The sequence below is a fragment of the Phyllostomus hastatus genome, unplaced genomic scaffold (genome assembly GCF_019186645.2).
Source record: "Phyllostomus hastatus isolate PE091 unplaced genomic scaffold, TTU_PhHast_1.1 phas_scaffold_1066, whole genome shotgun sequence".
NCBI lineage: Eukaryota > Metazoa > Chordata > Mammalia > Chiroptera > Phyllostomidae > Phyllostomus > Phyllostomus hastatus.
Window position 1 is genome coordinate 22,193,950 of NW_025334004.1, and position 12,773 is coordinate 22,206,722.

Below are 12,773 nucleotides of genomic sequence, written 5' to 3' on the forward strand. Positions count from 1 at the left end.
TGGCTCGCTGCGCCGTACCTGGCTCTTCTGAAGAGGGCAGTGGGAACGCAGCTCCAGCCCGTGTTTATTTACCGCGTGGGAATGGGGACTCAGCTAGGCTCACGTTCCAAATGCTGAAAGAAGCCAGAAGTCCACTTTTTATATGAAATCCCCTGTTAAAAAAAAATTGTTGCCAACCAGTTAAGAAATGCTTAAAATCATGTTTCGTAGAAACAAAACATGTTTGCTAGCCACGTAAGTTCTGCGGCCCACCCAATTGTGACTTCTGAATAAGGAGATAATTAGAATGTTGTGCACTCGGTGATAGGAATGTGTACAGTTCACAGCTCTGCCCGTAATGATTTCTAAAAAGGCTTTCTAATTACTTTCTAGTCACTTGTCCATAGTTGACGGCACTTTTTGTTTTTTTAAGAATGAGTAGTTCATTCAACCTGGAGATCTGGACGATGCTGTTCACGTCTCCCTTGTCTGCTAAGTAAATACATGTTTGTTAAATTCCACAAGTGAGCCTTTGGGATGTGTTTTGACAGTTTCCCCATTCAGGTTGTCTGCTACTTCATCTCTTGACTTTTACATTCTTTATTGAATTGTGAAAGGGGGATGTCTTTCCTGGGGCTCTGGTCTTGTTTCCCAGAATAGAATGATTCATTCTTGTTTTTGAATGGAGCTGTAATTAACATGGTTTCCTTTGTTTAACAACCTCAATTTACATAGTACCTGCTCATTCCAGAGCATCATTATTGATAGCACAGCTCCATTGACTGATGTCTGAGGGCTCTGGGAATAGCGTTTATTAATTATCTGCAGCAAACCGGTTAACTAAGGGGAGATTCTGCTACTATGACTTTGATGAAAGTGGCGCTGGTGATTTTTTTTTAATTGCTTAATGATAGATTTGATCATCTTAAAGCAAAATGGAATACATACTCACCTGCTAAGGAGGTAGTGTTAAATCATAATTGCTTTAAAAAAAAGGAAAAAGAAAAAAACCTAGACCCTGCGTATTCGTTTGCTGTATTTCTACTAAGAATGCTTATTTACTTTCAGATTATATAAATGTATAATTTCCTATAATAATGTCATCATCAAAGTGCTTGTAAATATTTACACTACATAGTAATGCCCTCAGAGACCAAGCAGACTACATGGTAAGAAGCAGTCCAGTGTTGTAGGTTTGGGCAAACTGGAGAGTATATAACCTGCTTAAAAGCGTTTACGTTTGAGTCGGGTTGTTTTAAACATTGAGCAGGGGGGACAGGGAATGGAAATACATCTATGGGTCTCATTTGGCTCTTTGTGCTCTCGTTTGCTTGAATGTCCTATGGAGAAACAGAGGCAGTGAGATTGATGGGGTCATTGGGTCCTAATGTTTCAGAGACAGAAGTACTCAAGATTACCTAATTTAAGACTGCCCTTTACATGTAAGGAGACTGAGGTCCAGAGAAGGGAAGTGTTTTGCCTAAATTAATCTCCAAATGCTTCTTTATTTCTTTTAAGTGGGCCTTAAAGACAAGGGGAATGCAGAGATCCTTCTAAAGATGGTATTTCTGTGTTTTCCAGTGCAATGACCATCAGCCACATGTAGTTACTGAGTACTTGAAATGTGGCTAGTGCTATGGAGGAACTGAATTTTAAATTTTCCTTAATTTTAATTCATTTAAATAGCCCCATGTGGCCACTAGGTACCATATTGACAGAGAAACTCAGGGGTTACAATATCGGACCCTAACGTATAGTCTACCTTGAAGAAATATTATGCTGCCTCACGTATCACTTAAAACCCAGTCAGCAGTATACTCCCATTCACCTGCTCTCTATTCTTTGCGCTGTGGTTTTCATGTATTTAATTCTACACATGCTCATTACTTTTACTCTATTTGGATCTAAATTCTATACATCCAAATTTCCATCTAGTATCATTTCCTTTCAGCCTGAAGAATGTTCCTTAACATTCATTTCTTGTGGCTCAGTTTTGTTGGAAATGCTCTGTTTTCAAGTATCTGAAATTGTATTTATTCTTAAAGGATATTTTTGCAGGATACGGAATATGAGGATGACTTTTTCCCCCAGAACTTTGGGATATTGTTCTGTTGTCTCTTTGCATTGATGCTCAAAATCTAGCCTTTTTTTTTTATCACTGCTCTTCTGATGTTATCTGCCTTTTTTTTTTCCTCTGCTTGTAAAATTTTAAAGTTATCTTTAGTGTTTAGAAATTTTACTATGATGTGACTAGATGTGCTTTTCTTTGTATTTATTTTGCTCAAAGTTTGTTGAACTTTCCTGATTTGTGGGTCAATTTCCTTAAAATAAAATTTGAAAAGTTATTTCTTTAAATACTATTGTTCTACCCTGTTGTTTCTCTCTGAGAATCTCTTTTTCTGGGAATCTAATTGCTTGTATTTAAAACCACTTGTTATTATCCCACAAATTATTAATGCCCTTTTTCTCCCTCCAAATTTTTTTCCATCCTTCAGTTTGGATCATTTTTGTTAATCTATATTCAAGTTCAATAATTCTTTCTTATATAGTGAAAGTTATTTTATTAATATTTGGTCTATCCAGTATAGTGATTTCAGATATTTTTCATTTTAGAATTTCATTTGATTCTTTTTCAGTTTCCATGTCTTTCCTGGAAAACCCATTTCTTCATTTATTATGTTTATGTTTTCCTATAAATTCTTTAACACGGGTATAGTAGTTGTTTTCCATTTTTAGTCTACTAACCCTAATGACTAAGTCATCTGTTGGTTTACTTAAACTTTGCTTTCACTTCCTTATTCTCCTTTCCCCCTACTTCTTTTCCTGTTTTGTGATTTGTGTAGTATTCAAGACATACTGTAGAAAAGAACAGTGGAATCTGACATAGAAACATTTTGAATTTATTTTCCAGTGTATTTTATTCTCTTATGTATTTGATTAATGAACTGATCAGATTCTTCCCAAAATTAAGCAGAGCTGGCACTGAGCTAAATCTCTCATTAGACTGGACACATCTGAGATTAGTGCACCCTAACCTGTATCTATGTTTCTTTTTTCTTTTCTTTTTCTTTTTCTTTTTTTAAGATTTTATTTATTTATTTTTAGAGAGGGAAGGGAGGGAGAAAGAGAGAGAGAGAGAGAAACATCAATGTGCGGTTGCTGGGGGCCATGGCCTGCAACCCAGGCATGTACCCTGACCGGGAATTGAACCTGCGATGCTTTGTTTCGCAGCCCGCACTCAATCCACTGAGCTACGGGCAGGGCTCTTTTTTCTTTTTTCTTTTAATTTTATCTCTATTTGATCTGGTAGTGGGTTGGTCTGTCATTTCCTGTAGTTTTGGTTCATGTCTGGACTTAACTCACAACATCTCAGGATGCAGGCACCCTAAGAATGTGTGGGAATATGTGATTTCTCTTTGCTAAGCAGCCCCTCCACTGCCTCTTCCCGGGCAGACTTGGAGATCGAAGAAGGACTATCAGACCAAGTGCTTTGAGTCTGTTTAGAGCCGGTCCACATCCCCTTCTGTCCTGTCAGCCCACGTCTCCCTCTGGCGTTTGCCTGCTGTCTCCTCACCCCTGCAGTGTGCCTCAGTGGGGAGGCCTGCACGCAGACCAGGCCCTCGCTGCAGTTGTAAATGTCGCCTCTGCAACCCTTTGCTCTCGGACGAGGTGCTTGCTTCTCTCCAGAGCCAACCAGAGCTTCTTTGCCTGCACTGGACTCCCCCCGAGACGAGAACGGTGATTCTTTTGTCTGGGTTTGTTTTCATGAGCGTGGTCATTGGCACCTGTCTGCATCCTGACCTCAGGCAGAAGTTCCTCTCATGTCTTGAATTGTCAAATAATAAAAGATGGTGAAAAAAACTGCCTTTTCCATGCCTCCCCTTTCCAGGTGTCAGGAATTCAAAAGGCTCCGTGTGTCTGAGTAACATCTAGACTGTGGATAACCTACCAGCTCAGCACACGATGCCTAGAGTCAGTTCAAGGGGTGTGCTCGATGCCTAAGGATGGCGGACCCAACCCCTCCACAGCAGCTCCCTCCTGGGAAAGCTGGTTAGGACTTCCTTTGCATTCCCAGAGCAGTAAGTTCTTACTTTTATTAGACTTGGTAGCCAGAAGTTCCCAAGCCATGTCCAAAATTCAGTACTCCAAATCATTAGGGAATAACACTTTGTGATTTTCATCTGTCTGGTTGGTGTTCTGCAACATACATATTAAAGCACATGCTTCAAAAACAGCTCTTTTACAGCATTTCTTTGTACTCCCGCACTTCATAGAAGTCCCCACATGCAAACAATCACTAATTTCAAATGCCTTTGACCTGGTTCTAAAATTGCTAATGAAGCTTTTGAGCGCCAGAAAATAACCTTTCCTTTTCTTCGTGCTTTAAAGAAGACTCAACAGGCTGTTTTCACTTTCTTAAAACTAATTTGTTGGAAATCACATCTTTGATAAAATTGGTAAAATATGAGCCCTGGCCAGGTAGGTCAGTTGCTTGGAGCGTCATCCTGTACACCAGAAGCTGTGGGTTCTAGCCCCAGTTGGGGAACTATGGGAGGCAGCTGATCCATGTTTCTCTCTCACATCGATGTTTCTCTCCCTCTCTCTCCCTCTCTCCCTCTCTCTCTCTCTTTCTGTCCCCCCACCTCGTCTCTCTCTCTAAAATCAATAAACACATCCTTCCTCAGGTGAGGATTACTTTTTACAAAAGAAAGTTAAATCTAAGTGTGCTAAGAAATGATCACTAAGTTCTGGGTAGTGCACTGCTTATAACATAGTGGCTAAAAATTTTTTTTAATATTTTGAATTTGTCAAAGGGAACATTTTTGCGGTGAATTATATTTGAGCCTTTTTCCCTTACAGCCATGTTTGCATATGACATGAGCGTCAGTCAATTCTGCCTTCTTGTAGAAAATATTTTAATCTGCTCATCTCCAAAATACAAGTCAAATAATCTTTTAAGTCCATTCACCTCAGTCTTATGATGGTTCGGACAGCATTATGACTTTTGTGAATGGAGAGCGATGATGCTTTTAGTGGTACAAGCCCCATGAACAGAGTCTTATCTTTTGTGATGCCAGGCCAGTTCTTCAGGAAGTATCTTGCTAGATTTGCAGCTCCCTTTTTCCTTCTTTATTCTTTTTTTGGGGCAGGAAAGTGTTGAATGCCTATTGTCTACTACCCGCCCCCCCACCCCATGCCAATATGTTAAAAACTAGAAGAAATATTAGCCCAAACCCATTTTGCAGTGTGTGACCCAGTGGACAGGGCCAGGGATCAAGGATATGATTCATCCCGGGTAATTGTGAAAACAAAAGCTCACTTTGTGAATTTGAACGTGGATCCCCAGGATGATTCCCAGGACCCCGGTGGAAAGGATGGAAGAAGTGCAGGAAGGAACTTTCCTTCCCAGGAGTTCATTTATCATGCCCAACCTGACACGCAGCATTCCAGCGTACTGCAGCCGTTTCGGTTTTCCCTTACGCTTCCCACTGTTTCTTACTCCGAAGAAACTCCTCACACAGGCCACAAGTGAAGTATTTATAAAATTTAGAACTTCTCACATTGTTTCAATAAAGAATGTATTCCCATTCTGAAGGCACTGTGAAAGTTAGAAGTTGAAAACTCTAGACCCAACATGTCTGCACTGGTGTAGGCCGATGACCTTGTATTCTTTATTGGTGCTTTTGGCAAATGCATACGTCTCAAGTAAATTACTCAAGAAAAGTAAATCTAATAGTGCTACTAAATTTTTAAATGAAAAAGTCCCTAAGTGTCTAATACTATCCTGACCAAGGATAATCTGTTTTAAAAAACAATCCTCTTGAGATCATTGTCTCGTTTTATTTGGGTTTGACTGGGGTAAGAGAGCACGTAATGACAAAAGGTACACAACTGTCTTCATACGCATTTTTCTTCCTTCTATAAGAGTAAACATTTCTAATATGTTTGGCCTGGAATTTTCTTTGTTGGGGTGTTAAAATTGAAGGTAGGAAGTAAGAAATGAAAAAAGAATTGTTTTTCAATAAAGGAAAAAAATAAACAAATGGGACTATAGCAAATTAAAAGCTTCACATGGCCAAAGAGACCATCATGAAAATGAAAAAGGGAACTGACTGTATGGGAGAACGTATTTGCTGTTGATACATCGGACAAGGGTTTGATCTCCAAAATATATAAAAAACTCACATGACTCAACACCAGGAAGATAAACAATCCAATTTTAAAAAGGACAAAGGACTTGAACAGATACTTTTCCAAGGAGGACATACAGAGGGCCCATAGACATATGAAAAGATGCCCAACATCACTAGCCACGAGAGAGATGCAAATTAAAACCTCAGTGTGATATCACGTCACACTGGTCAGAATGGCTATTGTTAGTAAATCAACAAACAGCGAGTCCTGGAGAGGACATGGAGAAAGGGGAACCCTAGTGCACTGTTGGTGGGAATGCAGACTGGTGCAGCCGCTATGGAGAACAGTGTGGAATTTCCTCAGAAAACTAAAAATGGAACTGCCTTTTGACCCAGCAATTCCACTGCTGGGTTTATACCCTAACCCTGAAACACCAATTCAAAAGAACCTGTGTACCCCAATGTTTGTAGCAGCACAATTCACAATAGCCAAGTGCTGGAAACAGCCTCAGTGTCCATCAGTAGATGATCAGATGGAAAAACTGGAACATTTATTTACACAATGGAATACTATGCAGCAGAAAGAAGGAACTCCTGCCTTTTGTGATAGCATGGGTGGAACTGGAGAAAATTATGACACGTGAAGTAAGACAGTCGGTGAAAGACAAATACGGTGTGATCTCACATATAAGAGGAATCTGATGAAAAAAATCAGCTAACAAGCAAAATAGAACCAGAGGCATGGAAACATGGAACAGACTAACAGCAGCCAGAGGGTCCCCACACATTCAACAAGGGAAGTATGTTGTTGTAATTGAGGAAAGAAGAGGAGGGAACTACTCAAAGAACATGAATGAATGAATGACCCATGGACATGGACAGTGGTGTGGGGATCGATTGTGGGAGTGGGCTGGGTGGAAGAGGGCAAAGGGGGAAAATTGGGACAACTGTAATAGAATAACAATAATAATTTTAAAATAATAATAATTGTTTCCAACAAATGTATATTTGTGAGTTACGACCAGGACATGTATACCCTTGCCAATATCTCTTCTCTTGCCAGTCAGGGTTAATACTTGGGGTGCTGAGCTATTTCCCAGGAGGCAAAGAGACTGAGGGGGAGGGGATTATGACTCCTGAAAAGGTCTGAGCTCTTTACTTCTTGTTCCGTTGGTTACTTCAGTGGCAGCCTGCACAGCCATTCAAAATAGAGTTTTTCCCATGTGAACCTGGTGGAATTGTGGATCAGTTACCCGCATTTCAATGTGGACTTCTCCAATACCGCACTTGATATGCTTTGAAAGCAAGAATAGATCACACCTTTCATATACTACATTTTTCACTTATTCAGTTTCTCATTGCTTTATTCCTTCCACAAATAATTACTGGGAACATTATGCTGGTGACAGACACAATGGTAGTAATAATAATAATAAAATAGAAGTTATCTACTTTCTATTCATTTGAAATTAATATTATAATGCCATCAATTTTGATAGGATAAATTATTATATAAATAGTTTTTTGCTGAAATAATTCCAGCATTGATGGTGTCCATCAATACTAAGACTTTTAAGTTAAAAATGAATTAAAATTGCTACATTGTGTCAATTAAAGGAATTCAATATAACAGTATTTCCTAATAGAATAACAAAACTCAATATTATAGCTGTTATGAAAAAAAAGAAAAAATTCAGTCCTAGTTGTTTCCTCCTCCTCAACTATCAGTATCATTTTCCACCTTTAATGGTGCCTCCTGAAAACCTCCCATCTGATCCAGTTTTACCTTAAGGATAAATCATACGGAGGTGACAACAAAAAGTCTAACGTCAAGCTGGAAGGAGATGCTATCATGAGAAAGGACTATACTTGAAAGAATTTTTAGAGTTTTATAAGTATCACAAGTATATTTATGTTGTTGTACTTAAGCCTTATGGTTTGGGTTTGGATTCTCTCTCATGAAGGGAATATGTAGTACATTCCTCTGTCTGATGTGCCGTGAAACACAAACATGAATGGAACACTTGCTCTCTGTTAAGCTGGACTACTAGCAGGGAAGCTCCTTCAGTGCAAGAGCTCGGTCCGTTTCCTGACTGTGTCCCCAGGTCCATGCCCAGCAGAGTTCTGGACTCAGCGGTTACTCATGGAGCGTGTTGATGTCATAGCTCTCCAATTACCTGCATTTATATGGTACCCTATAGCTTTCAAAGCATTTTCACTTAGGTTGTTTTTTTGAGCTTTGACAATTCTGTGAGAAAGGTAGAACAGGTGTTTTAGTCAGTGAATAAAGTTGCAGTTCAAGTGGGTTATGGCACACCCAGGATAAGAGGAGGGAGACTAGGTCATAATAGTTCACTGGGTTCTTTTAATATCAATTATTATCATCCAATAAATAGTTACTGTTATAGACCAGTCACTGTGCAAAATATTTTAACCGAGTTATCTTACTTAACTCCTACAACAACCCCATGATATAGAACTAGTTTTATCCCCATTTTAGGGATGAAGAAAATGAGGCCCAACAAAGTTGGGTAACTCGTGCGAGGCAACACAGCGTCAGCGCTGGGGTTTAGGCTCAAGCAATGTGAGGTCACAGCCTAAGTGCTCAGTGTGGCTGACACACTGCTCTCCAGTTTTTAGGATGTCCCTCTAAAAGGTTTGTCCGTATAAACATGACTCAAATAACTGCCATGACTTCATTAAATTATTTGCTATTGTTATAGTAGATGTTTTTGAATGTTTCTATAAGTTGATTAGCCAGAGATGATTGTTGTTACAGGTTAGACGATAAAAGAGAAAAAGAAAAGAAATACAGAATAAGGAAGACAAGGTGTCAAGATTAGAAGAGGGGCAGGGTATCATTCCTCTGTCACAGAATAAGACACCTCCCAGGTGATAGAGAAGGAGTCTGAAAAAAATGTGTGTAATACAGCTGAGTGTGGGTCAGGTCTTGTAAGATTCTCCAGTCAGAGACGAGCCAACCACTGCCAACCAAGTGGAATGATCACAGCGGGGGGACCCTCACTGGCGCCCAGCAACGTGGCTCTTTAATGGACCTTCCCACCCGCCCACACCAGTGTGAGTGTTGGGAAGCTCTGTCTCCAGCTGGAGCTCTCCTCAACTGCTTAGTAAAGAATGCACCTCACCCTGACTCACTGTCCAGGGTAGCTGAGAACCACGAAACTTCAAGAGAGCAGAAGCCTAGAGATGGTTCTGCTACCGATAAGCTGCAGAAATTGAGAGTATGGGGACCATTTATGTGGGGCAGGTACATTCAAATCAACATTGTTCTAAGTGGAGTTCCACTTACATTTGCAAAACAGTGTAATAATGAAGTAAGAAAGGTACAATGAAATCATCGACATGATTTATAATCTACAAAAAGCAAAGGCTAACTGTCACAATAATAATGGAGAGATCACTGGACCCAGGCTTACCATCTTGGCAAATAATATGCTGAGGTGGCCTTGGGCAAGTCACGTCACCTCTAAATTGTCATTGCCATGTTGGTCATGTTCTGTAGTTTGGATTTTAGATCACACCTCATCATAACTAGGATAAATAAGTAATTCATCAAATACTTTAAAAATAATTTTCAAGTACAGCGATACCTTGGTACCAGTCGTTAATTCATTCCGGAACTCGTGATGAGTGCTGAAACCAACGAGTCCCAAGCAAGCGCCGAGTGCTGAAACATTTCTTTCTTGTCAAAATGCAAGGAGTACAGGGTTTGACAAGTCCTGGAGCTGACGAGTACCATGGTATGACTGTACGTGAATTGAAATGCGTGTCTGATGTATAATGCACACTTATTTAACATTCATTCTGCACCCATTGTCATGTTGGCACTTGTACTGAACCTTATTCTCACTTAACACCCACAGTCATCTTTCCTCACTCAAATTTTTTTTTCCCTAGAGCAAATTGGCCAGGAGATGTTGGAAAACCTCAGCCATGACAGAGAAAAGATAAAGAGAGCACGGGAAAGGGTAAGTAGAAGTGATACGACCTTCTCACAAATTCAGTAAGTGGTGAGACATAAAGCCAAAGGTCTTGGGCACATGCACAGAGTCACAATGAGTTACATCTAAGGGTCGTGTGGATAAAAATAGCCGGGGTTGCAGAGGGGTGTCAAGTCTGGGGAGGGGAAGAACGGGTGCGGGATGGAGAAAGAATAAGCTGGCCCTTTCCGTCCTCATCCTGACATGCCCCCTCGAACTTGGTCAGCCACTGAGAATTTGCTTTTATATCCAGTTCAAGTATCCAGTTTAAAGCTCCTGGGATTATCTATCACGTGTCACTTTTCTAAATCTAAGAATTTCCAGAGATTGTACTGGTGTCAAAAATGTATTTCCATGCATTTTTTTTAATGACTTGAACTTTCCGTCGTGAAAGAAAATTATTGTTTGCCAGTGCACTTTAAAAATAACACAGTTGCCTGAAGTGTGGTTCTGTTGTGTGCTAATGCTGCTCGTCTTCTCCTAGCTGCGGGAGACAGATGCCAACTTGGGGAAAAGCTCCAGGGTTCTGACGGGGATGTTGAGAAGGTAAGAGCAAGGTAGGGACCCATTTTTCTCTCTCTCCCTTTTTCTACACTGTATTTTCTCATCTCGTTGCAACCGGGCATTTTTCAAGCATGCAAGCTTCTGCTTTTAGGACGCCTGTGTCAAGACCCTTTGGAAATGACAGAACACTGGTGTTAACTCTTGTTTGGACAGGGACACACACCGAGTACCTTAGATTAGAGGGAAAGTCTGAGCTGGGGGGGATACCTCAAGCTATGGGAAAAAATTAGGGTTAGACATGAAGTATTCTTTCATAGCCTGGGGAAGGCCCCATGGCAGCAGCCGAGCAATTTTATTTTCTATTTTGGGAGTCTCTTGCTCAGAGAGGGGATGCAGGGCTGCGGTGCCAGGAGCCCTCTGGTCCTCGCTTTGCGCCGTGCTGCCTTTGTTTCCGTTTCTGTTTTAAGAGATGCTTTTGGGGGGAAACATCTAGACTTTATGTGTACTTAAAGATGGCTTTTAAAATTGAAAGGATATCTGAATAATCTGAATTCACATGGGCGAGCAAACCAATGTTAATGTTGTGTATGAACCTTTGATTGATGGAGAATACTTGGGAGCAATTGCAAGTAAATGACTGATTTTAGGTAATATTCTATACTCTTATCTTTTTCAGAGGGGAGTGGGAAATGTTTGCATTGGTCTGAAAATTGGAGTCGTTTTTTTATTTAGGTGCCCTATTCAGCATGTAATTATTTTACGTTCAGAATCTACCAAATAAGAGTGTTATCTAGGGTAACCCTCAGTTTGGGACTGTGGATAGAAGTGTGAATTGGGGGGTGTTGACAATTGCCTTTAGAACAGCTTGGTTGGAATTAGAGAGAAGAGAACCTTTCGTTCTCATTGATACTCCAGGGACAACTATTTGAAAATAAGTCTTCTCTGATCATGTATCCACACGTAAAAACTTGCTAAAAGTGTGTTTGCTGTGGTAGAAATTGATTACGTAAGAACCAATGACAGGTCCAGTTGCTGATGTGGTTTCTCTATCGGGCTGGTCAGGGGCAAGTCTGAAGTTCAAGGACACTTCCAGGCAGTGCCGACCTAGCTCCGCATGCCCCTGCTTTTCCCGCCTGCACCGTGCCGATGCCGAACCGTACGCCAGCGAATTCTCTGATTAAGAGTAATATGTAAACGACCTAGAAAAACTCAAAATCGACAGAGAAGTGGCGACGGAAAGGGATGCTTCAGTGCCTGTAGACAATAAAAAGAAAAGAAGGAAACCACCCTGTCTGGCTTCCCTGGGAGGGCCCTGCCGTGTGAGCCGTAACAGCTCTTCCGCGTATGTCTCCGTTTTGTCACATCTCATTAAAGAGTCCCCCTGCGTTATGTCAATTGAGCTGTCCAGAAATCATTCATCATTTTTAGTGTAAAAAAAAATCATGCGGTTATTTAAATAATATCATATTAATGTTAAAGTTCAGCTGTCATTTAATGGTATGGCTTAATCAGATGTAGCATTTAGGAAAAATAGTTTATTCAGGCTGTATGTGGCTTTCAGGTTGGCAGACTCAAATCAGGATTTATGAGTTTCCAAACCAGTGTATTTCTGTCCGTGTTTCTGCTTGATGTACCTCACCCTTTTGTGCAGGGCACAGCAGACAGTTATTTCAACAAATAAAGCATCCCCTCATATTGCGTTTGAATAAATTTGCAAGTCATTTAGAGAGGGTGAAGCACAAACCAGCTCTGCAACCTCTGACGGGGCTTTCTGTAGGGAAATCGTCCTAACGCGGTTGTTTCAAAAGCCCACAGAAGAAAATTACTCCGCTGAAATCTACTCGGGGTTCCCTTTGTAGGCAAATGCGGTCAATCACTGACTCATATCCTTGCGGGATCTGTCTAGAGCACGAACGGGAATAAAATTCCCCAGATGGACATCACCTTGCTGTGTCGGAGTCAAGGAAACCCTTAGAGCCACCCGTGCATATTGGCAACTGTGTCTTGTACTAGTTGCAACGGGAACCGTGGTGTAAGCCAAGATACCCAAGTACTTCAGTCAATACCGTCCCCTAACTGAGCCTCTGGAATGACACTCAGATGGCGGGTTTGTTTCAGTGTCTAAGAACCGTCCTCCATGGAGTACTATTTCTTT

At 40.7% G+C, this 12,773-nt stretch overlaps 1 protein-coding gene across 8 annotated transcripts in view; it reads left to right on the forward strand.

Annotated features, from left to right (window-relative positions):
* Nucleotides 1-12,773, forward strand: part of VTI1A (vesicle transport through interaction with t-SNAREs 1A) — a 335,283-nt gene that overhangs the window by 194,622 nt on the left and 127,888 nt on the right. For 4 of the 8 annotated variants that reach the window (XM_045853848.1, XM_045853849.1, XM_045853851.1 and 1 more), the window contains 2 exons: nt 10,032-10,102; nt 10,599-10,660. In XM_045853848.1, coding sequence (XP_045709804.1) covers nt 10,032-10,102; nt 10,599-10,660 — 133 coding nt within the window. Of the gene's footprint in view, nt 1-10,031; nt 10,103-10,598; nt 10,672-11,680; nt 11,893-12,773 lie in introns of those variants that run through there. The other 4 variants (XM_045853854.1, XM_045853856.1, XM_045853853.1 and 1 more) reach the window with 3 other exon arrangements.